General features: G+C 39.5%; 1 protein-coding gene across 2 annotated transcripts in view; it reads left to right on the top strand.

Annotated features, from left to right (window-relative positions):
* The first annotated feature begins 1,206 nt into the window (after positions 1 to 1,206).
* The window catches only part of Mdga2 (MAM domain containing glycosylphosphatidylinositol anchor 2), an 886,150-nt gene continuing 863,247 nt past the window's right edge, over positions 1,207 to 24,109 (top strand). For both annotated transcript variants that reach the window (XM_060387568.1, XM_060387567.1), the window contains exon 1: positions 1,207 to 1,584. In XM_060387568.1, the coding sequence (XP_060243551.1) occupies positions 1,512 to 1,584 (73 nt within the window). In that variant the 5' untranslated portion in view covers positions 1,207 to 1,511. The remainder of the gene's footprint in view (positions 1,585 to 24,109) is intronic.

The following is a 24,109-nucleotide window of genomic DNA, read 5'->3' as shown; positions in this document are numbered from 1 at the left end:
GCGCACAACGTGACCACACACAGCCTTCCTCCCCGGCAGCCTAGCCGCCTGCGCTCCGCGTCCTGCCGCTCCTCCGTCCTCCTCCTCCTCCTCCCTCCCATCGCCTCCGGGGCGCGCAACAACCCCCCCAGCGTCCATCCAGGGATCCCGGGCAAGCATAGGGCCCCGGGCGCTCTTCCGCCCAGCTCGGGCATCTGTGCCGCAAATGCGGCCCGCGAGGCGGCCGCGCAGCAGCCGGGGTGCCCTCAGCAGGCGGCCGCTCCTCCGCTCCACTCCGGATGCCAGCACTCCGTTAGTCCGGGTAGGGAAGCCCTTCCGCGGCGGCTCCCGGGTCCGCTAAACTCCCGCCAGTCCCGGCCGCCCCTCACCCCCTCCACCTGGCGGGGGCGGCGCGGAAGCGAAGAGGACGCGCGGTACGGGGTGGGCACGCGTGGATAGCGCGCGGCTCTGCTCTGCGCTCGGCATCCTCCCTCTCCTGCAAGTGGCGGTGCTCGGACTCTGCTCTCGGCTCCCGGGATCGGTGCGGCCGCCGGGAGCACCCTTCTGGCCGGCGGGGCGCTCCAGGCTGTTTGGGAGAGCCTCCTTGGCGGCGGCGGCGGCGGCGGCGGCTGAGGCTGGTGCCTGGCGAGCTCCAGACGGGCACTCCGCTCCCGCTTGGACCCTTTCGCCCTACCCTGTCCTCCTCCTCCTCCGCTCCCTCCTCCCCATCCCCCGTCTCCCACTCCTCCTCTTCCTCCTCCTCCTCCTCTTCCTCTCCCCGCTCGGCGATGCGAGTCTGTGTCGTGTAACAGGATTGGCGTTGCAATGGCAACTGATGGAATGGGGGAAGGCAAGACAGCAAGGCTGGGGGCTCCGGACTGCAGGCGGGCGAGCCGCTGCCGCCGCTTGACGCTCCTCTGGGGACCTTCGCGAGTTACTTTGTAAAGGCGAACCCGGGCGAGGGAGCCCCACTTCGTGCCCGGGTCAGAGGCCACTTCCTGCTCCCTGGCTGTCCGGCGAGGTTCGCAGCGCGCGAGGCGCCCCCGGGGCTCCTGCCGGCGTCTCCCCGCTTGCCCGCGCCGGGAGCCCGGAGCCGCTTCCCCCCGAAGAACCCTCGTCCCCGCGGCTCAGCTTCCCATCACCGCCCCCTGCTCCTCCCCGGCGTCTGCGATTTTCCCAGGCGCCCGGTGTGAGCGCGGCTTGCGTGTGAGTGCGTGGATCGGGGTATTGTGTAGTGGGAGTGTGTTCGCGAGGGTGCTTGCGCGTGTGTGCGTGTGTGGTGTGCGTGTGGGAGTGTGTGTGCTGGAGTGTGGGGTGTGTGGGTCGAGTGTGGGGTGTGTGGGTCTCCAGCGCTCCGCTCGCGGCCGCCAGCCGGGGAAGGACAGACGGAAGGCGCTTCCTCCCGTTGCCGGCAGTTCCCCGGGCACCTCGGCTCGGCCCGGGCACAAGTGGAGCGCGCCTGGCTGGCCGCTGGCCTCCGGAAGGTCCCGCTGCGTCCCCCCTGGGCTGGATATGTTCATGTTCACGTGAAGATGGATTTAGTGTACGGTCTCGTGTGGCTGCTGACAGTCCTCCTGGAGGGGATCTCTGGCCAAGGAGTGTACGGTGAGTGGAACCGCGACGCTATGGTGACCTTGTGATTCCTAGGCAAGATAGGCTGCGGAGCTAAGATGCACGGCTCGCGCCGTTCCGGGGCCCCTCCTGGCGTGGCATTTGATTTACACTTCATCACGTTATTGGGAGCTGGAAGGAGGCAGAGAGCGCGCTGCGGATTGGGCTGCGAGCGGCTCCCCCGGCTCCTCCGCTGGGGCTCTGAGTTGGGTCGGGCCAACAGTCTCGCACTCAGAGGAACCAGTGGCTTTGCACTTGATTTATCCCCGCGGGGGAACACGGGCTCTTGCGGTCTTGGATTCAATGGTTTGGCGCGGTGTCACTGCCGCGATTTCCCTTAAAGGGAAGCTTGGAATGTGAAACCCCCTCACCCCCAGTCCCTTTCACCTCCCTACCCCTTAATTCCTGGGAGAGTCTCTTCCTGCAGGTGCTCTCTTCTTTTCCACCTTTTCATCATTGATATTATATATTAATATTAATATATATTAATATATATATAATATTTCCCCCTTTCTGTGAATGCCTACAGGACTTGGTTTTTCTGGCTAAGGAAGCGGGGTGACAGTTGAGTTGTATTCTGCACCAGCCGTTGCCATGAGCACTGACTTGGGGAGGGGAACTAGCAGGCGAGATTCTCAGTGCCAGACACAGTTAAAGGACATGTTTGTGTGAATGGATGAGCAAATGCATGAATGAACTGAAGAGGAAGTCCACATGTCTGTGCTCCAGGGCAGGACACCGGTCTTTGCAAACCAGAACAAAATCTCAGCTCCTCAGAAAGCCCAGAACCAAGAGGCTTGGGACCTAGGAAGGGTGAGCTTCTTAATTGGAGGGCTTTTGAAGTACTTCCAAACAAATCCAGGTCCCTTTGCCTGTCAGCAGTTGACATGCTTGTGTTTAGTCACTGAAGTCTCTCTCTCTCTCTCTCTCTCTCTCTCTCTCTCTCTCTCTCTCTCTCTCTCGTTCTCCATGGCTGATTATAGTGATATACTTATCTTCTGGGACAAGTTGACAATACCCTGAGAGAAAAAGAACTTTCATGTTCTCAAGGTGTATTGCAAGGATAATGTTAAAAGGGAAGGTTTGCAGGATAGAGCAGGCCAAGGCTCTCCTCCCATAGCACACACATTCATGCACTAGTAAAATGTGTCGAAAACTCATGCTACTGCATTGCCTTAGAGGCAATGTGGGCTTAGCTAGTTCAACAGCTGCCCAGGGCAAGAAGCATGAGTATTACCAGTGGAAGTGTCACAATTTTCCCCTCGGTCTCCAGAACTGCATGTAGAGTGGTCACAGGTACCAGTGGAATTGGAGTCCTCCAACTCTCTGGGAACCATGTAGTGTGCAGCCGGGGAACGAGTTCAGCAGATCTCCCTGTGCCTTTCCTTTCTATTGAGTGTTCCATCCTGGGCAAAGAACTACACAGTGTGTGTGGTGGTGGTGGGAGGGGGCTGCTGGGAGAAAGGGGAGGTCCCTAGCTGAGAGTTTTCATTCCTCCTGCTGCCGCTCCCTCCCTCTCCTCTCTTCTTAGATCTCTTCTAGGCTTGAGACAAAACCCCTTTCCTTTCTCCTACCTCTGAACATCTTCGTTCCCTTTTTCTCCATTCTCTGCCCCAAATCAAAGCAATTTGTGTGGCTGTAGCAGAGCCCTCATAAAACATCATGGGGACTGTTGGTCACAGTCAGTTTAAATGTAGAAAACCTCACTCTCCTGAAAGCTTGACTGACACCAGGAGGCAGGGCTTGAAGAGAATGAGAATTCACCCAGAGCTCTTACCAGACTCTCTCCCCCTTGCCCTGAGCAGCAGGATTGATAGGGTGGAGGGCTGCTGGGGCTTAGAAGAGGTGGTCCCCCGAGTTCCTGTCATCTCCTATTCAAGTCTGTCTTTGTTTCTAATTGGCCCAGGTCTTTCCAGCTGAAAGTAGTTTTTGTTTTTGTTTGTTTTTTAAATATGTGAAGAAGAGGGTAGAATGTTGGAATTGTAAAGATGGGGAGAATTGGTTCCATTTTTCTGACACTCTCTCTCTGTCCTTTGGGTTGCTCAGGCATGTTCTCTGTTGGCCAGAAGGAGGGAGAGAGACAAGTAGGAATCGGTAATTTAAATAAGCCCTTGCCTATGTCACTTATCAGTAAAAGGGGATGTTTTTCCATTCTCGTGTTGGTCACTGATGAAGACAGTGGCCTTTTATTTCTATATAGATGTCTCTGTTAGACACCTACCTAGGAGTACAGTTGACTTTGTGTGAAAAATATTAATCAGCCTCCCTCATCATGATAAATGTCACAGCTATTAGGTGAATGAAATAAAACATTTCAATATCTCTTTTTAGATCTGGTTTATAGATCACAGGAGGTGGTCTTTCAATATGGAAGCTCTAACCATCCGCCTAAACATTACCTTGGAACTTGTTAGAAGTGCAGAGTCAGGAGTAGGCCTCTCTCCAAATTCCTGCATCAGGATCTCAGAGGGTGGGCTTCAGCAATCCCTGTCCATCACCTCCTGGTGACTGCCACAAAGTTCACTAAAGCCAGAGAACACTAGCACAGACTTACACTTCATTGCTTTGACATTGTAGATCAAGACCTTTCTTCACCCAAAGCAATTTCATTTTTATGCTTAAGTATTAATGATAAAGGGAGCAGTTTATATTTAGTTATTTGGAAAACAATCAATTTTAAAGGGATAAAAGATTTAATGAAATGCAATGCTATGAAGTGTTTTGAACATTTTATACTAAGAACTTTGCAAAAAGATTGATTTTAGAATCACAACAACTTTAAGTACAAACTTTAAAAAAAATAAAAATTTGGCTAGTATAAAACTCTGTAAACCTCTAACCCTGCTTTTCCTTCATTTAACTATATTCACCAGATGTAAAGCCACTCTCAATATACACAACATATTATTTATTGGTATTATTTTTTATTAACCATCACCAAGAGACAATAACAAGCAGTTTCTGGTTAAAGTGGGAAATGCCTTTTCTTTCCCATTTCTTAGCCTGAGAAATGCTGATCATAAAATTCAGATTTTAAGGTTTAGTAAATTGAGATATGTTTTAATGTATTGATTATATCATCTTGATGAATATAATCTCATTATGATCAATCATCTTGTCAATATAACACTTAGTCAAATGCAAAAGTTTTTATCTTTTTTCCAAAAGTAGGAAATTACTGACATCAGTCTTGGGTGTTGTTCTGTAAACTGAGTGTCTAGTGTCTAACATTTGTATGTGACGTGGTATTTGATTGAACAAGACTTGCCTGTAAGAACCTGCCTGACTTCCACTGATAATTCTGATAGGATCATATTTCTAAGTGGGAATTCTCCTCCACATTTCTTCCATATTTTGAATCTTATGTAACATTACAACAATATAAATTATTTGTTTACACTTCCGAAAAAATGCAGAAAGTTTGTAATAGAGTAACATAAGATAAGCATGCGAACCATTTGGGATGAATATTTTAATGAGATAATATCTATTTTTCCTATTTTTATATCTCTTAATGGTTAATGTTTTTAAATGGCATATTATATCATCTTGAATTTTACAAAGTCACTTTTGTTAAAAAAAAATCACCCCAAATACTGTTAGGAATTCATGCTTATTTAAACTTTCCTTTTGCTTATACATATTCAAACCATAGAGGTCATTAAGTGAACAGTGATCTGACACCTCTTTTTCTGGCATTATTAATTTGGTGCAGTCACTGTATATTGTCTTTGGGGAATTTAATAGATTCAACGTGAAGGGTCAGAATGTGAACTCCGAAAGTGTTAGGTGATTCCTGAAATACCCTGTGTGTTCTGAAACATTTTCCTGCCAAATCAGGTTTTATGGATCATTATTAATAATGATCAAATATAAAGAATTGTATTTACATGCCAAAAAAAAAGAAAAGAAAAAAAAAGAAAAGAAAAAATATCCATTGGCCCACACTGCTGTTTTACTTGGAAACACCATGTTCTTAACTCCCATAAGAAAGCCTTATTAGTGCAGTAGCACAAAGAAGTTCCCACTACAAATGGAAACTCATGTTAGGTCTAGATAGTTTTAGTGGAAATAAGTCAGTGCTCAGTGAAATAGTCAAAGCACTCTCTTCTCAAAACTCCCCAGATTAAGAGCAGAGAGTAGAATATGTTCATCAAACACATGTCCTTGACACATTGGCTATCTATATTAACTCATTTCAGGTAATATCTGCAAATCTCACACAATTTAGACAACACTGTAGGCAGTAGCTGAACAGAAACGACTCGGTAGAATTGAGAACAAGGAGATAAGTAAGACAGGAAGGTTCTGCAAGAAATTTCCAACTGTCAGTGGTTGGAAGCTGATAAACACATTGATCCGGAAGGATAAGGCTGGAGTTGAAGGTCGGCCGTTCGTTATAGCCAGTCCCATGATGCTGCCTGCTCATAGCAAAGTTATCTTAAGTTATGCTGATTAGGATTCCATCCAGAGCATTTACAGATAATGGCTTTGGTTGAAACATGTTAGGATGCCAGCAGTGGAAGAGAAGCTCTCACTTAATGTGGTTAGAGAATTTAACGTAAAATCACACTCCATCCAATGAGCCTCAGCCTTTCTTCTTAATCTTCACCCACTGTCTGTTGGTGCTCAGATGAACTTCTCCAATGCCACCAAAGAAAAAGATCTGGGGTACTCTGCTTCTATTGGAACTATCTGAGGGGGACGGGACGTTTGGGATTATTTGGTGATTATATTAATGCTATTTTTACATGGCAAACAGGCAGATTATTTTAAACAGTGTCATGTGGGTGTGCCCTGTCTGTCCTCTCTGGGTAAGTCTCAGGGTTGATTAGGAAGTGTTTTAGATTAAGCAAGCCCGTTGCATACCAAGGCCAAAGTGTTACTTTATAGTGGGTAAGTTGGTAATGGCGACAGGGGTCAGACCGCTGTCAGAGGTGATGACATGGAAGTTAGGTAATTATGCTGACTCTGTGATATAAAAGATGTACTATGAGCACATTTTTTCTCCTCGTAATTTCTTTGCTTGATTTTATTGATTATCATAAAGATCATTAGTATTGCAATTTTTTTTTGTCGTGTTTTGGTTTGTACTGTGAACCTCATAAAAACTCTTCTGAGAAGCAAGATGAATAAGTTTATGTTAAGAGGTGGGCTTGGTATTCTTTGTAAAATGTATTTTCTAATGTAATTTGGAACAGGTTTATGGAGATGTAATTATGCCTGATCCTTGTGGTTTCGGTTTGTGTCTGATTTAGAGAGTGTTGGGGAGTCTTGGGTTGTCCTCAACATAGCAAAGTGATTCATCGCATGCAAGTGCTGGCCTGGTCCTCACACCCCTGAAAGAATCCCAGGAGGATGGTGCTCAAGTATTTCAGTCTGCAAAGGAACCTGCAAACAAGGTCACCTACCAGCTTCGTCCTGTGACTGACCTGTAGAACTGTGCGCTTCAACGGAATACGGTGTACTGTTAGCGTGGAGAAGAGTTGTGGATGTTTTTCTTCCCGTTGATTGGTATTTTGGAAGGATATTCGAAGTATTCTGTTGAATGCATTTCTCAATAAATTTACGTAACTCTGCTTCACCCATTATAATTGCTATTAACTGAGTGGTCTCTCAAAATGAAATGTCGAGTCTTTGCTTCAGTGACTGCATAAATATATTACCTAGAGTTGACTGAATAAATTATTAAGTTCATAGAAATCAGTAAATTTTCACTTTCAACTCTAACTTAAAAACTGTTGACCGTGTAAATTCATAAAATTGTGAGAAGAGACTGTAGGTAGTTAGACATACTAGGCTGTTGGTGAAATTTTGTTATTTTTTTAAGTTTATGCCTATTCATTGGGTAGATATTTTCGATACAAATTACTAAAACCTTTCATGCTCCATTATCAGGGTATTTCTTTGGTGCTTCTATTCAAGTTTAATTCCATTTTCTCTTCTAACCTTGAACTGATCCCATGTAAACTCTTGCAATCTTGGTTTCTTTCTACTTTTCCAATACATGGAGCTATGTCTTTTCTTAGTGTTAAAACATTCAATTTTTTTCTCATTGATGTTAATTATTGAATTAAGATGGTTATTTATATCTTACAATACAGACCATATATTCTCCAAGAGTTCTCTATCACAGAAGACAATTCCAACTACTAGAAGCTTACTTTTTGCTAGTATATGTTTACTTTTGGCTTATCATTTAAATACATGTTATGGTAGAATGAAATGTCTTAGAAATTTTCATATAATACATTTTATCCTGTCTGTAATTGTTCCATCTATACAGTTTTGTCAAAGAATTAGATATTTCTTGTTGCTAATGATCAAATCTACAGCAAGGAATGTGACCCCAATGGTATGTTACCATATCATTGGAGAGAAAGTTTATTAATTTTCTCTTTGTAAGAAGAACTGGGGGTGTGCAAATATTTGAGGGTTTTGGAGACATGGGAAACATGCCTGTGTGAAAGAGAAGTGGTTGGCTCTTTGTTAGGTATCCCAGAAATTTAACAGACAGCTGATAGCCAACTGATATTTGAAATAAATAAGTACAAAGTATAGTCTGTTAGAAAAATGTGTCTGGCCTTTAGAATAATAGCAAAACAGAATATATATATATATTTTTTTTATTTTCTGACGTAACCAGAACTTTGTTGAAGTGTATCAGAGCAGGTGAAAAAGGAAAATACCTATTGTTTGGTTGAAGGACATCTTCAGATATTAATTGGTTGGTTGTCTGGGGTTGGGGAGATGGGCAGATAAGAGGCTCCTAAAGAGAATTGGTGGTTTTTCTGGAGTAGATTTTTCTTCTAATGATTACTTGTGTGATTTAGGACATAAGGACAGGAAGGCCGGTCTTACACCGCACCCGTGCTCTGTTACTTCTGGCTGTATTTGTGAATGGTGTCGATGCTATACCTTAGGATGGTGTCCTACTCAGAAGGACAAAGTTACATTCTAAGAAGTACAGAGATTGTTTCAAGAAGGCATGCTACATACCTAAATTGGTGGGCTAGAAACTCTGTAGACATTTTGGATAAGCACAGAGTAAGTGCAGTCAGTAGATCAACACAAATGCCATGCCTAGTTGATGCAGTTATGTGATGAAGACTGTAAACCCGGAGAGGTTCCAAGTACATTGCAGCGATAAACCAATGAAAAACTCAAAATAAGTCTGTGAGAAATGCACTAATGTTTTGCTTAGAACTTTATAGATCAATTTTAGATAGTTTCCGGTATGGTTAGAGGAAACAGAAGGGCGGAACATCAAGGGTTTCACATTGGAAATGAGTTGGCATGGTATAGGTAAGGAGGGAGGAAAGAACAATGAAACATATATTTTAGCAGAAGGGAGAGTGACACAGAAATGTCACCCTGAAACGGACGTGAGACAATTCTCAAGTAATTTCTTCAGAGTTTGTCTCAATTAGAAAGAGGTATCTATCTTCTAAAGCAATGCCATCGTCATCTTAAATTCTGAGCTTAACTTGTGAAATGAACTTTATTGTATGATACTATGAAAGTTGCTCAGATACATCGTGTCGGCCAGGATTCAGCGTTGGAATGTGTGCAAACAACTGAGCTGTCCTTCCCATTATTTCTCATTTCCTGGGGGAGACTTGAGCTCTCATCAAATCTTGGCACATTTAGAAAACTTAAAGCCTACACCCAATTCCTTTTGGAGTTAGAGTAAAAGCAACTTTTTAAAGGCTTTTTTAAAATGTTGAAGAGGGGTGCTGCTCAGGGGTGAGCGCGTGCGCAGAAAAGATCTGGAACATCATGTTTTCTCTCACACAGAACCAGTAAGGTGAACGCAGTGGTGAGGTGAGCTGTGCTTCCCCTACAGTGCGTCATTCCTATTCAGGGCAGTCTGCTACCTCAGGAAACAGTCAGACCCCAGGGCCTGTTCACTCTGCTGTATCACCTCAGTTTTCATAGGAAGCTCGAGAGAAGGGTCAGTGTACAGAGGAATGGAAATTACAGCCAAGGATTTGAATTGTGTCTTCATTTTCTTATTCGTGGGATAAAAAGGGAGCAAATGTGGAGAGCTTCCCTCCTCTGAAATCTACTTGCCAATTCTCTGGCAGTTGAACCACATCTGCCAAGTGGTTTTTAGGAAATAATAAGAGACAGGAAGTAACAAAGACCAACTAACAGTTGCTTTCCTTTTTTCCTGGAAAATAATTTGATGTGTCAATTCATCTGAAAATGTCTCATTTTTTATGATTATGGATAAATTTATTCTTACATCAGTTTATGTGTGTTGAAATATGTGCACAATTTCTGTCTTTGTATTGGTGAAAAAAAAATTTTTTTAACTTTTTTTGGTCAAGATTATTTGAAAAGCTATGGTATAAACATAATCAATTTGAATGAGAAGAATATTATGGATGTGATTTAATAATATGTATAATTCTTAATATACAGATTAAAAGCAGTAGTAAGAAAAGAGGCCTTGGTGGCAAGGCCTCTTACCCACCCGGTTGCTACTCGTATTTGTCTATTGGCTTATGTTTAATCTTGCTCTCTTCTATGGTGCCTTTCTTTATGATAGAAATGGTACATTCGTTTGAGAGTTTTTTATTTTCTGTTTAGCTCAGTTAATTAGAGCTCACATAAATCCATTAGGGTATATGTGATTCTGATTTTAAAATAACCAATATTGAGTATTTCCCCAGATATTCACCCAGGCTTTTATAAAAGTCTATAAACTATATTTAACTGAAATGCTACGATACTATTTATTTTTTAGTATTATAACATCCATATATATATATATATATATATATATATATATATATATATAAAGTGCTTTTATTCATCACACATGGAATAAATCTATATATGAATACAACATCAGTGAGAGATAAAAGAGAAGATGAATTTGATAGACAAAAATGTGAGGTATATGGAAGTTTTTGAGGAAGGAAAAGGAGGCAGAATCAATGTAATTATATTAAAATCTCAAAAAGATTTCTCGGTTCTGTTGCTCTCCTTGTGGAGCTCCTGTCCCTTCCAGGTCTTTCTGTCTCCCCCTTGTTTCATAAAATTCACTGCATTTGGCTATGACCCTCAGCATCTGCTTTGATACCCTGATGGCTAGAGTCTTTCACAAGCCCCCTGTGGTAGGCTCCTGTCCTGTTCCTTGTTTTCTCCCTCTTCTCATGTCCATCCAGTTTGTCTGTCTGAGTGAGGATTGATCATCTTACTCAGGGTCCTCCTTCTTGCTTAGCTTCTTTAGGTATACAGATTTTAGTATGAGATAACCTAGAACCCCTGCACAGATGTAGCCGATGGCAGATTAGTCTCCAAGTGAGTACCCTAGTAAGGGGAACAGGGACTGTCTCTGACATGAACTCAGTGGCAGGCTCTTTGATTGCCTCCCCCTTATGGGGGAGCAGCTTTGCCAGGCCACAGAGGAAGACAGTGCAGCCAGTCCTGATGAGACCTGATAAGCTAGGGTCAGATGGAAGGGGAGGAGGATCTCCCCTATCAGTGGACTTGGAGAGGAGCATGGGAGGAGATGAGGAAGGAAGGGTGGGGGTACCTCATTAGGAGGTAATGAAGGAGGGAGGAGACTACAGCTGGGATACAAAGTGAATAAACTGTAATTAATATAAAAAATAAAAATAGAAATAAAAAAATCTCAAAAAGAGAAATAATTTAAAATTACCTTTTGCAAATCCGTGGTTTCTATTTTTTTGCAGATGAAGATTGTTGGTGTTTAGAACCCTTGTTTATATTTATAATGTTAAAGAGGTGCATAAATCTCAGGTTACCTATCTGAGCACTAGGGTACAACACATTTATTGGTCAGAACAAGGTACTGCAAACATACCACAGTGTCATTACTTCTGAGGAATGTGTTCACCCTATGAAATGAACAGTGTTGAATTTGCGTTAGCAACTGAACACATCTGTACAGTAAGGTTGAGATATGAAGAGACACAACTGTCAGGTAGTCTTAGAATTCATTGTCTTCTCTTGGAGCTCAGAATTTGTGAACTTATTATAAAAAAGAAGTGTGATTAATTTTTTAAATGTTGTTTTGAGTTTGTGCCTTTCTGTTCATGCTTACTTAATTGATTCTTATCAATAACTTTGAAGCCTTCTGTGTTTTTTTTTTAATTGCTCATTTTGGGCTGATGTATGTGTGCATGTATGTATGTATCTATGTATGTATTCTGTGTCCATGTGTATGAGCCACACGTGGAGATCAGAGGACAACTTACAAAAGTCACTTCTCTCCTATGTAGGTCACAGTGGTCAAAGGTTACTGGGCTTGGTGGCAAGGCCTCTCACCACCCAGCTCCTACTCCCGCTTATCTATTGGCTCATGTTTAATCTCGCTCTATTCTTCTAGTGCTTTTCTTTATGATGGAAATGAGACATTCACTTTAGAGGTTTTATTTTTTTAATTTTCTCTTTAGCTCACAGTTAATTACAGCCCAATCTTTAGTTAATACATTTTTTTTTTTTTTTATAGATTCACCTAAATACATATGTCTAAATAGGGCTGGTGTGGTGGGAGGACCATCCTCCACTGTGACCATTCTATACTAATGTGCCAAGTGGAGAGTGATTTGAGGACAGGGAAAACTGGAGTATAGAAATCGTTTGGGGCCTTCCTAAAACAAGAATGATTCATAGGGGCAAAAGCCTGAAATAATTCAAGCTGTTACTCAGGCTAGGTATTCTCTGGATGGTTTCCTATGCCTCCCTACCACATTCCTCCAGTCACTGCATCTGGCATCCAAAGACACCTTCTCTCTCTTCACTGGGACGATGCTCTTGCACTCTATTATCATCACATTATTTTGGATAATGTTTCAAAAAGCATTTTCCTGCCATCATTGGACCTCACTTGCTAATGCCTTTAATGCTCTGAGATTACTTATTGGAAAAAAAAAAAGGCTTTGAAACCTTTATGTTTGACCTCTCCAAGTTCAGAGAACTAAAGATGTAGACAACACACATGTACACTACAAAATATTTCTATATGTAGCATGCATGCATGTTTCCTAAAATAGATTCATAAACATAATTCATAAAATGTAACTGTACGTAAGATAATTCATAGAAAATTACCTTATTCTTTCTTTCTTTCTTTTTTAGTTGTCAGAGTAGAAATAGTTCTTAGTTGTAGAGTGCAACTATTTTAACTTTAGAAATAGATGTGTACCTGAGGCCCAGCTTCAATTGCACAGTCACAAGACACTTTGTGTTCTTCTCTTCATAAGGACTTTATAATTCTTTTCTGTCTTTTGTGAGTTTACAGATCACAAAAAAATTTTGCAATCAAATGTAGACACACAAAACTCATTTACAAACCAAACTTTAGCAACTTAAATTATTTTCCATGTGTTATTGAAGCTCGTTTAACATAGAAAGTGTAGTTCTTAAAAAAAAATAAAGGTATTACTATATAACAAATTATGTTACATGTCACACTCTGAATTAGAACTGTTATTAAAATTATATACCATTCACTGAGTTTTGAAAGAGATGCATTTGGAATCTTAAATTCAAACTTTTAAGTACTATTATATAGTTTCCAGTGACTAAATTTAGAATGAAATATGACATGTGTATTAAATTGAGTATTTGTATAAACTATATGAATTATGAAAGATATCATTAGGTACATTAATGCCTATGCTTCTTGTGATTAAAACATGCAAGTCTCAAATAATAATAAGAAATAAAACTTGAGTGCTAACTTTTAGCTTTAACCAAAGACACACATACATTCACACACACAGACACATGACATCACATTTCTTAGCATACAATTTCTATTCTTAGAATTGAAAAATGTAATCTTTATGAAAAGATGTTTTTGAGTATTTGTGTACATATACTGAGGAGTCTCTTCTGATTTATTTGGGGCATATAGGGAAATTTAAATCTATTTGTAATTAGTAAGTATAGTAACCTATCAAAATGAAGGCATGCCTCTGCTATGCATTTTGCAGAAGTTATCTTCCTCTTGGTAAAGCGGTTGCATGCGGTTTTAAAAACAATCTCCATTGTCAGGTGTACAACTTCATTTTCCCTCAGGCTGATGAACAATCACTGGCCTTGGAAAGATTGATAGTTAAATGTCATATTTGGCCTGATTTTTGCCTCCAGTTCCCTCTGGGTATGACTGGAGCACTTTTTTTTTCTTCTTTCTTTCTGTTTTTCTTCTCAGAGTTAATTGAGGAGACCATATCAGCGGATTTCTTTTCTTGAAAATCTTGTTGTGCAGAGCAAGAATGCTGAGCGCCGAGCTCTGTCCTCCCTTAGCTAAGTGAGTTCCTCAACCCAGAAGCTTACAAATCAGTGCAGCTTAGTGCTTTGCTTTAGGTGTTTAGCTACGGCACTGCCACTGTCAATGCTACTTTCCCTGCGCCTATGAATGCGGTTATTGTGTCATGTAGCATAACCCTGTGCCATTTTGACTATTGTGTGATTGATACAGAAACTGCTTCGATGGGAAAGCATTCCTAGTGAGAACAGGAAAGGTATTATGTTCAGCTGTCCGGCCATCCATCTCGAAGCAGCTGATGTTTGCTTTAACTCAAAATTACCCGTAACTTTTCAGAGGCGATTAAGTTGCTCAGAACTTTAAATCTTATTTCAGTCTCTCTACAAGAGGAGTGACCTGAAATTAATTCTACAGCCATAGCTCACACTTGAAGATTAATCTGTTCTCTAATCTTTTCTCTCCTATACTAAGTTCATAGTGTACTTCAAAGGCAGATCTCGTTATTAACAACAACAACAAAACAAACAAACAAACAAATAAACATGGAGTACTGTTGCCTTTGAGAATTTCTTCTCCAAACAGTAACTTGTTTAACCCTTTTTTCAGTGCTTGAAACTAGTGTCATAGGAGGTTTTATGCACACTGTACATTGTGACCACATTGTCAAGTGGTGTGGGCCACCATTGTTTTGTAAACACTTCCTTCAAATTAAAATGCAAGGCTATATGAAAGAACAGAATGAAAAGAAATGAGCCCAATGCTTGTTCAGAAGAGTTTTCCAGTTTTGAGAGTTCTCATAGTATAATACTTATGCTTTTTACATCTTGATCTCCTTTAGTATCATACAATATTATGATTTTCCTATATCTGAATATTATATGATACTAATAATTAAGTATAAGTAAATTGAATGTCTGTAAAAGCTATAATAGAAGCTTGTAAGTAAAATAAAAGTTGAGCTATCTTATGTATCTGTAAAATGGAATTTTTGTGTCCAAAATCTAAAGCCTAGGTTTTCTTAAAGATTGTTCTTAAATTCATCCAAAATTTTCAGTTGTTTAAATATTGAGTTATTACTTACTTTTCACACTGTCATCTTCTCAGCAAGTATTGTAGCATAATAGACCTTTCACAGCTGTAGGGCAAGGCAGAGGGCAGTGTTTATGTGACATAAGGTTGATTCCTCAGGGAACATTTATAGAGAGGTATTTTATCAGAAAAATATCTAGGAAAGCATCTTTTAAAGGAAGGAGAGATTGGAATCAGAAAATAGAGAAGGCTGATTCAAGATCAGTTTCAGGAGAGTTTTATGTGGAGTGGTTAAGATCCTGAGAAGTTAGCAATGACTTTCAGCTGTGTCCCCAATAAAAGAAGGGTGCCTGTACCATTTCATGCCAGTTACGGTTTCAAGCTACTTTCAGAAAAGGGCAGTGTTGCTATGTTGAAGGCGATTCCAGGGGCAATGCCAGCTGCACGTGGTCAGCAGGTTGGACTCTTCCCTTCATTCAGAAGGGGTTCCGTATGACACATTACAATATCCATGCACTGCTCACACTGCTCCCTACTCTAGTCCATCTCATCGTCAAGCTGGTTAGTAGGGGTAGGCCTATTGTGTGTGGACTCTAATCGAAAAAGAGTCAGCAAGACAAACTCCAGTCCCTTCCATTCTGCCTGGTCTCAGAACAATGATGGGTACACACAATGACTCTTTCTGGACGCCTCTTCTCATCACTTGGAGACTTTGATGGCCTACCTGGGAATGTCAGTGCGTTTTCTGAGGCGTAAGCTGCTGTGGCTCCATTTACTGATTGTTTGTTCAGAAGTGGGTAAGGAAGCACAGACAGATGCTTCATTGGGTTGCCTTCAAGCTGGGGCCTTCTTAAAACCACCAGCTTGAATTAGGGTTGCTTAAAAGACATTCCTTCACTTTCCTGTTTGTTTGCTATAAGGAGAACCCAAGCACACAGGGGTTAATTGTCAAAGAGTCTGAAACTCTCACTACATACTCCGGGGAAGGTCTGCACAGAGCCAGGAATTCCATAAACCAGGAGACAAATGTGGCTCATGGGAGAAACCAGGATCTTCGTACTTAGACAGGCATATTCCACTGCACGTTTACTCCACATATGGATCCATCCTATCCAAACTCAGCTGGGACTTGGTTCTTTCTTGAACTTCCCAAGAAGACAGGAATATGAGGTTCCGGGGATTAGTGATAGCATCATGGTAGATATTGGTGCCTTGGCAACCTTGGCGTGTTGCTTATGTGTCCAGTCTCTTTTTACTTATTCTCATTCTCAGGTGTACCATTTTTACCCAAAAGTGACAGATTGCTGTAGAACCTGCTTGATCTTACAAGTTGGCTGTCCAAACCTAGATTATAATAACTACTTTTGGCATCTTGTCTTTTAATAGCTTATTTTTAGGCACTCTGCCTAAACAAAGACTCATTTGCACACTACTGACTGATTTTTAAATGATTTGTAGTTCTTAAAAATGGCATGGGCTTACTTAGAACCTTTTTTTTTTTTTCATTAAAATGTATTCACTTAGGTATCCGAACTGTAGCCCTCTCCCTCATTCCCTCCCAAATCTGTCATTCCTCCCTCTTCTCCTCCCATGTCCCTCCCCTAGTCTACTGGGGGGTGTCTTCCTCACCTTCCATCTGACCCTAGGCTATTAAGTCACATGAGGAATGGCTGCATTGTCTTCCTCTGTGGTCTGGTAAGGCTGCTTTTCCATCAGGTAGAAATTATCAAAGAGCTAGCCACTGAGCTCATGTCAGAGACAGCCCCTGCTCCCCTTAGGAGTGAACCTATTTGGATATGGAGCTGCCATATTTGTGCAGGGGTTCTAGGTTATCTCCATGCATGGCCCTTGGTTGGAGTATAGGTCTCTGCAGGTCCGTCTGGGCCCAGATATTTTTGTTCTGTTGCTCTCCTTGTGGAGCTCCTGTTCCCTCAAGACCATTCTATCTCCCCATTATTTCATAAGATTCTCTGTAGTCTGCCCAAAGTATGGCTATGATTCTCAGCATGTGCTTTACTACCCTGCTGAGTAGAGTCTTTCAGAGCCCTCTGTGATAGGCTCCTGTCTTGTTCCCTGTTTTCTCCCTCTTCTGGTGACTATCCCATTTGCCTTTCTGAATGAGAATTGAGCAGCTTACTGGGGATCCTCCTTCTTGCATAGCTTCTTTAAGTGTACAGATTTTATTTGATTATCCTACATTTTATGTCTAATATCCACTTATAAGTGAGTATATACCATGTGTGTCTTTCTGCTCTTAGGCATATATCCAAAATTTGCTCAAGTATACAAGTATACAACAAGGACATTTGCTCAACCATGTTTGATGACCCTCAATTGAGGAATGGATACAGAAATTGTGGTACATTTACACAATGAATGCTACTCAGCAATTAAAAACATGGAAATCATGAAATTTGCAGGCAAATGGTGGGACCTAGAAAAGATCATCTTGAGTGAGGTATCCCAGAAGCAGAAAGACACATATGGTATATACTCCTTTAGGTGTTTTTGGCTTGGGATTTTTGTAGGAGGGCTTGCCGTGAACTCAATGAGATATATTTTCCTTCATCATTTACCAAAGATATTTTTAATATTACAGACTTTGTGGTCATGTGATGAAAGCAGTAGATTTTTTCAAGCAGCCCTCTTCCTTTTATAAAGTATTTGATGGGCATGAGCTTCAGGATTAACCAAAATCCTTCTGTAGTATTTTGTAAATAAGATGGACATGTTATTTTTTGAACACACTTAAACCTGTTGGAGATTATGTTGCTTTCTTATTGACTGGCAGCGTAAGATGTAACAACTTTTCCTTTCTTTTGGAAGGCTTTATTTATTTATAATTTTTTCATGTCCTAGTCTTGGGTTCCTATAACTTTGACTAATGTCATTTTTCCTTTTCATGGCTTCTGAAATGCTTGACACTTTGTGTTTATCTAATCCACATGATAAATTTTCTCATTATAAGGAGTATAATATTCTTCCTAATATCTTGTGAGTGCATTACATATTCTATCACATTACATTATTAAATAGGAGACAAATGAATGTATTACAGTCTTGGATCTGCATAGGGTATGTGTGCTTGCTTTTTTTTAACCATAGAAATGAGTGAGTCTGTCTTTTCTCTACAAATGTAGATGAGAATGATTTGTTAAATAGATGCCCATGTATCATGAATCAAAGTTGTATTAATCCACCATTGCAAAGGCAACAAAATAATGTAGGTACCTGTGATTGGAACTCCTGCTGTTTGATATTTCTCAGCTTCCATGTGGTTTTTCTGTTAATAAAATGGGCAACAAAGTGGAGGGAATCTGGATACTAAATCATCTATTTCTTTAGGTCATGAAAGGTAGGGCTATTGGATTTTTTCACTCCTTGAATAAAATGCTGCCTTTGATTTACTGTTTAAAGATGGAAGAATAATTAAGTAATTATGTGAAGTGCCTCCTCTAGGCTACCACTTTTACTCTGTAGCTTCTTACAATAATTCTTCAGCATTTTTGTTGTTGTTGCTGTTGATAGTTCAGCATCTCAGCACGGTTTTTTGTTGTTGTTTTGCAGTTTTCCCACTGCCCTCACAGACTCCAGGTCTGTACATATATCTCTTGCTGTCTCTTGCCTTAGTAGTGTAAAGGCACTTGTCACTAATTCAGACATAGTCATTTGGCAAAGAGCAAAGACCATGAGAGGACAACCAGGAATATGGCCAATTAAAAACCAAATAGGGTGACTATTGAAGAAACCAGCCCAACTAGTACATTGATCATAGAGTTTGCATCACTAAAATTGAGAGAAAAAAATGAAAGTTACTTTAACAACCATGGTATTTTGTTCTGGCAACATTATCAGGGTAACACAGAAGTCAGTAATAGAAAATGGTTACTATAGCACAAATCTTTCCCCTTTTAAAGAACAACATACATTCTGATTTCCAACACCCACATCTACTGTGTGCCCAGATGTCTCCACAGTTGAGTCCTTACTGTGATGCAAGAGACTTTCAATTGAATCAAAGTTTATCTAAAGCTTTTTTTTTTTTTTTTGGTATGACTATGCTCTGCATTTGATCCTCAGAAACCTTTCCTATTCTTTGCAGAGTCAGAATTCTATGTTTTACTGAAGAGGAAGCCTATGCCTGAAGTGCCTGAAGTATGTCACCTTCTCATGATTGTATTAATTTTTTATTGCTATTGTACCATATTGCCACAAACTTACACATTTAATTCACATAGAAAATATCTTCCAGATGACTGAGATGGATCTAACAGGACTGAAATCAGGGGCTTAGCAGAAGTTTGTTACTTTCCAGAGGCTATAACGGAGAATTAGATCTTTCTGTAGGTTCCTAAATGCCTTGTCTCAGGTCTTCTGTTCTTTCCATCTCTAACAGTAGCACATTGCCTCTCTGTGCTTTGCTTTCATAGTAATATTTGGACTCTCCTATTCTTTTTCCTTCCACTTTCAAGGACCCTGAGGAATACCCTGGGTTTGCTCTGATAACATGATGATCTACTTTAAAGTTTGTAGGCTTGCAACCTTAATTACATGGACAATCTTACTTTCTCTTTCCCAAGCAGTCTAGCACATTCACTCTATCCATGGATTAAGACATGAACAGTATGTGGGGTTAGAAGAGCCTCATTCAGCCTTCCAGAGAAATGTATTGAGTCTAGATATGCAGTCTTTCCAAATGCATGAGTACCTTCTAGAAATAGACATCTAAGTTTGGTCTCCTTATAATTATTATAACCTTAACCTTTCAAATAGCCCATATAGTGCATATATTTCCTTCTGGTATGTTTTTCCACTTCCCAAAGGAAAGACAAGATAGCATGAAGTTCAGGAATGATCATTCATAGATTATAGCAAATTTTTACCAGAAACTGAACTGTTACATTATTGATACATAAAGTCTGAACTGTTACAATATTGATACTTTTTTGGGTAATTCCTTGGTAACTATATTTTTCTTGTATCCTGACTTTAGTTTTTTTTTTTTTTTTTTAAACAAAGGAGATTTTGTATTTAGAGATTTTTGTCTATCTGGAAGGTTGTACTGTAGAGGCTATTCTGTTCTCAGATTCTCAATGTACACTGAAGTCTACTGGGAGAACACTCATATTGACAGGGCTCCAGGATATCACTCATACTCACATGGCTCCAATAACTATAACTATATAGTTATACTATACAGCACTCATAACTATACAGCTCCATCAATTGTTTATTGGAAATTAGGGGAATAAAAATGGAGGGAAGACTGACAATCATAAACTATCTCCTCTTTAGCCTAGAATCCAGCACAGATTCCTTGTTACTTCTTTGTGTTATGTGGTAATAATCATATCTACACATTCTAATTCTATTAAATTTTGAAGTCCTTATTTCTCAATCTGACTTATGCATCATATTAACTTTTAATTAATATGGAAAATGAAGTCACATATTATTTTCAATTATTACTGAATATATATTTGTACATATGGATGGGAGGGAGACAGAGTCAGAGACAGAAACAGAGGGAGACAGAGAACAACACTGAAAATATCCTTATAAATTTAGATTTTGAAGGAATTAGAATATTGAATTTTTTTATTCAACATCTATCTAGTTTTCAGATATTTTCCAGCACTCATTTTATCTCAGGAAATATGTATACAGTCCTGGGTCACTTTTAATGTTAATATTTATGGATTTGTGGCATGTGAATAAAAGTTTAATTTTGCTCAACAACAAATAAATATTATCAGTGTTGAATTAGTCAATATTTTGGAAAAAAAGGAGACATATACTTTGCTTTTTTTCCACCATTGATATGTCTCATTAATTGAAAACTTAATGTTCTGTGTTATCAGATACTTTTATTGTATGTATACTGAAAGTTCAAGTTTCTTTGTGAATAATTTATAAGTGCTATAAAAATTTTGTTCTCAGGAATAATACATGAGAAGGATATTGTCCACATTTCACTGTTCTGTAAATAAGCTTCCTTATCCAATAACATTTGAGATGTTCTCACAGTTCTTCATGGTAAAGGAAAACCATAATACTTTCTAACAGGAAAACCTATTTATTAGATGCTTCTTTATGACCTTTGCTATTTTCTTAATAAACAGAAAATAAAGATCCCCAGAGTTCTATTTTTCGCTTTCTTTTTCTCTTAGATCAGTGGTTCTCAACTTTCCAATGCTCTGACACTTTAATGAAGCTTTTTATGCTGTGGTGACCCCCAAGCATGCAATTTTATTTTTGTTACTTCCTTACTGCAGTTTTGCTACTGTCATAAGTCATAATGTAAATATTTTTTGAAGATACAGTTTTCCAAGGGGGTCACAACCCTTTTTGGTTGAGAAATATTGTCACACATTCTCCAAATGCCTTATCTGTCTGATGCATTCAAATTTATAAAGTACATAAAGTTCTTTTTTTTCTGCTCCGTCTTCCCACACATTCTGCTTTACCCTCTCGTTAACATCTTCTAAGACTGGTGTGATTATTTAATATGAGTTTCCCTAGTTGCATCAATTATCTTCTAAAGGGCTTAACCTCGTTTTCTTTTATGGCTGAAAAAAAATCACTTTCTACACATACCACATTTTCTCTTATCCATTCATCTCTTTTTGGGCATCTAGGTGGTTTCCATAACTTGGATGTCATGACCGACATGATAGTAAATATTGATTTGCATGTATCTCTGTGTTCAGGGTATGTACAACTCTCAAATTTCTAAGTAGTGTGCTCGAAACAATCGAAATTAATATTTTAAAAACCAAAGTCTTGATTTTTAGGTAGTACTGTTTCATCATATGAAAACCATCTTACTTCTTCACCGACCTGGACGACATGCTTGATTGATATTACACTTTCTTTTTATGTCCATAAAACCAGACAATCTTATTTATTATAGATTAGGCTTGCAGAATTGTCCTCAGATGTTCCACGGTCACCACCATGATTCATTATATATTTATTTTCTCTATGGCTATCGTAGTTTTCCAATAAGTCTTCAAACATCCCATTTGAATGACTTCCAACCACTGCATATATCAAACCGAATAACTTCAAAATAGATTCTTTCTTTTCTTACTTGTAAAATTTCATTACTTGTAAAATTATAAACAAACACTATTCATCGGTTCCCTATTCCTCTGAAGAGAAAGGCAAAAACTTTACTATAAATTTGTGAATCAATGTGTGGCCTCATTTTGCTGCTGCTTCATATTGGATTATATTCCTCATATTTAGCCACTGTTATTGGAGATGCAAATCTTTTTGTTCCATTCTATAAAAGCTGTAGGCTCTTTACTGTCCTGAACGTTTCTACCAAATGCTCTGAACTATTTTTCTCCAGGTTTTCCCAGGTTCACCACAGGAAAAGAACCAATGAATGAAGTGTGCATATGTGTGTGTGTGTGTGTGTGTGTGTGTGTGTGTGAATATCTGTAAACTTTTTGTGTGTCCCTTTTCTGCTAAACTGTATTTTATACCCTTCTTTTTTTGCCTGGATATTTACAGTACATTGAACCTAGCCTGATACAACACAGGCATTTTGAAGTTACTGGAGCTGAAGAATGATTGAGGAGATAGCAGAGCAATTTTTTAAAGTTTACCTGTCAATACCTGTTTTATTATTTTTGTACTATGGATTAAACCCAAGACTATGAGGGCTGATATAATACTGAGATATATTTTCAGACCTTAAGTTTAGAGGCAGGATCTGAATCCTCACTAACCTCGGAGGGTGATCTTTTTGACTCAGTGTTAAGAGTATCTGGGATTAGTAGCTTATATCATTATTCCTGGATCTTTAGTAATGTTTGAAGTCATTTTAATTTAAAGTTTCTTCCCTTACCCATTTAGAAGAGCAAATTACCCAAAGCATCTTTTGACATAAGTCCAGCTAGGCTCATAATTTTGAAAGTAGTGATTGAATATTCAGTGTGCACAAACATTTTATATAGCTGCTTTTTTTTTTAGCATTTCTAATATGATAACATTTCAAAATAAGTAAATGATCTAGCCATATGTAAAAATCAGAACCGATAAACTGTCATTTACAGTATTAATATGACATGTTATTATGCTTTGAGGTAAAACTATATTAGCTTTTAAACACTTTATCTGCATTTTTAAGAGAATAAACACTTAGAATATAGTTCAATAAAGAAGTATTGAATGTAAAAAGAGAACATAAAATTAGGTGATATTATGAGCTTTATTTATGTGCAATTTCGCTGGTACTCAAAGTTATGAAATGTATTTTGCAAAGTATTACATAATTACTGTTGTTATGTTTGTGTCATCTTCATTTGTTTTGAGAATACGCCTACTCTCCATTGTCTACAAATGGCTGCCATATTTCTTTTCTGTCTTTTCAGACTACTCATGCGCCAGTCTTTGAAGCTGAGCTTTTCTGTACTGCAGTGCCTCATGGTTCAGCAGCTAATTACTCTGTATTCGTTTTCTTATTATCATTGTTCATTGAGAAAAATCATCATAAGATGTTATGTACATAGCACACTACTCTCTAGACATTTATTAAAACATTTGAAGAATTATAAGAATGGTCTTTGTTTTCAGATAATACATGCTGTCTGACAAGATGAGAATTTGTCATCAGCCCATCATACACTATTCAGTGTGAATGTTCTTCTGTTTATTAAACAGGTACTCTGTTTAATAAATTCTCAAAATATTACTTCAGTACTATCCCAAAATTCACAGAGGAAAAGGCTAGGCCTGAGCCATATTGCATAATATGTAAGTAGACAAGACTATGAAACTAGTAAAACCAAGACTAGGATCCAGAAATATCTCGTCTCTACAGTGTGCCTTCAAGGCTAGTTAGCAGCGGAATAGTGCACGTCTTGGAGGGAGAAACACATGCAGTACAAGAATCAATGTTTGCAAATACAATGTAAGTGATTATACAGAGTTGATCGCTTTTATTGTTTTGCATTTTATAGTAATGTTTCTGTGGTGATTGTATATTATAGGACTGAAGAAAATGAGATGAAGACAAGGTTAAAAATGGTTCTCTGTAGCTGAGCGTGTGTTTGACAATAATTCACATTCACTTTTGCAAGATAGCAAAGCAACTAAGAAGCATTATGTTTAACACAGTTAAGGAGCACCATCTCCACTCCATTATAAATACTGTACTTCATGAAGCAGGTAAATTAAGTGCGGAATTAGGGACTGTGGTTGCTTTGTCCACATGAGAAGGCCAACGCT

Source organism: Meriones unguiculatus, chromosome 7, assembly GCF_030254825.1.
Source record: "Meriones unguiculatus strain TT.TT164.6M chromosome 7, Bangor_MerUng_6.1, whole genome shotgun sequence".
Classification (NCBI taxonomy): Eukaryota; Metazoa; Chordata; class Mammalia; order Rodentia; family Muridae; genus Meriones; species Meriones unguiculatus.
The sequence above is the reverse complement of the archived record's forward strand: the minus strand, read 5'-3'. Positions and strand labels throughout refer to the sequence as shown.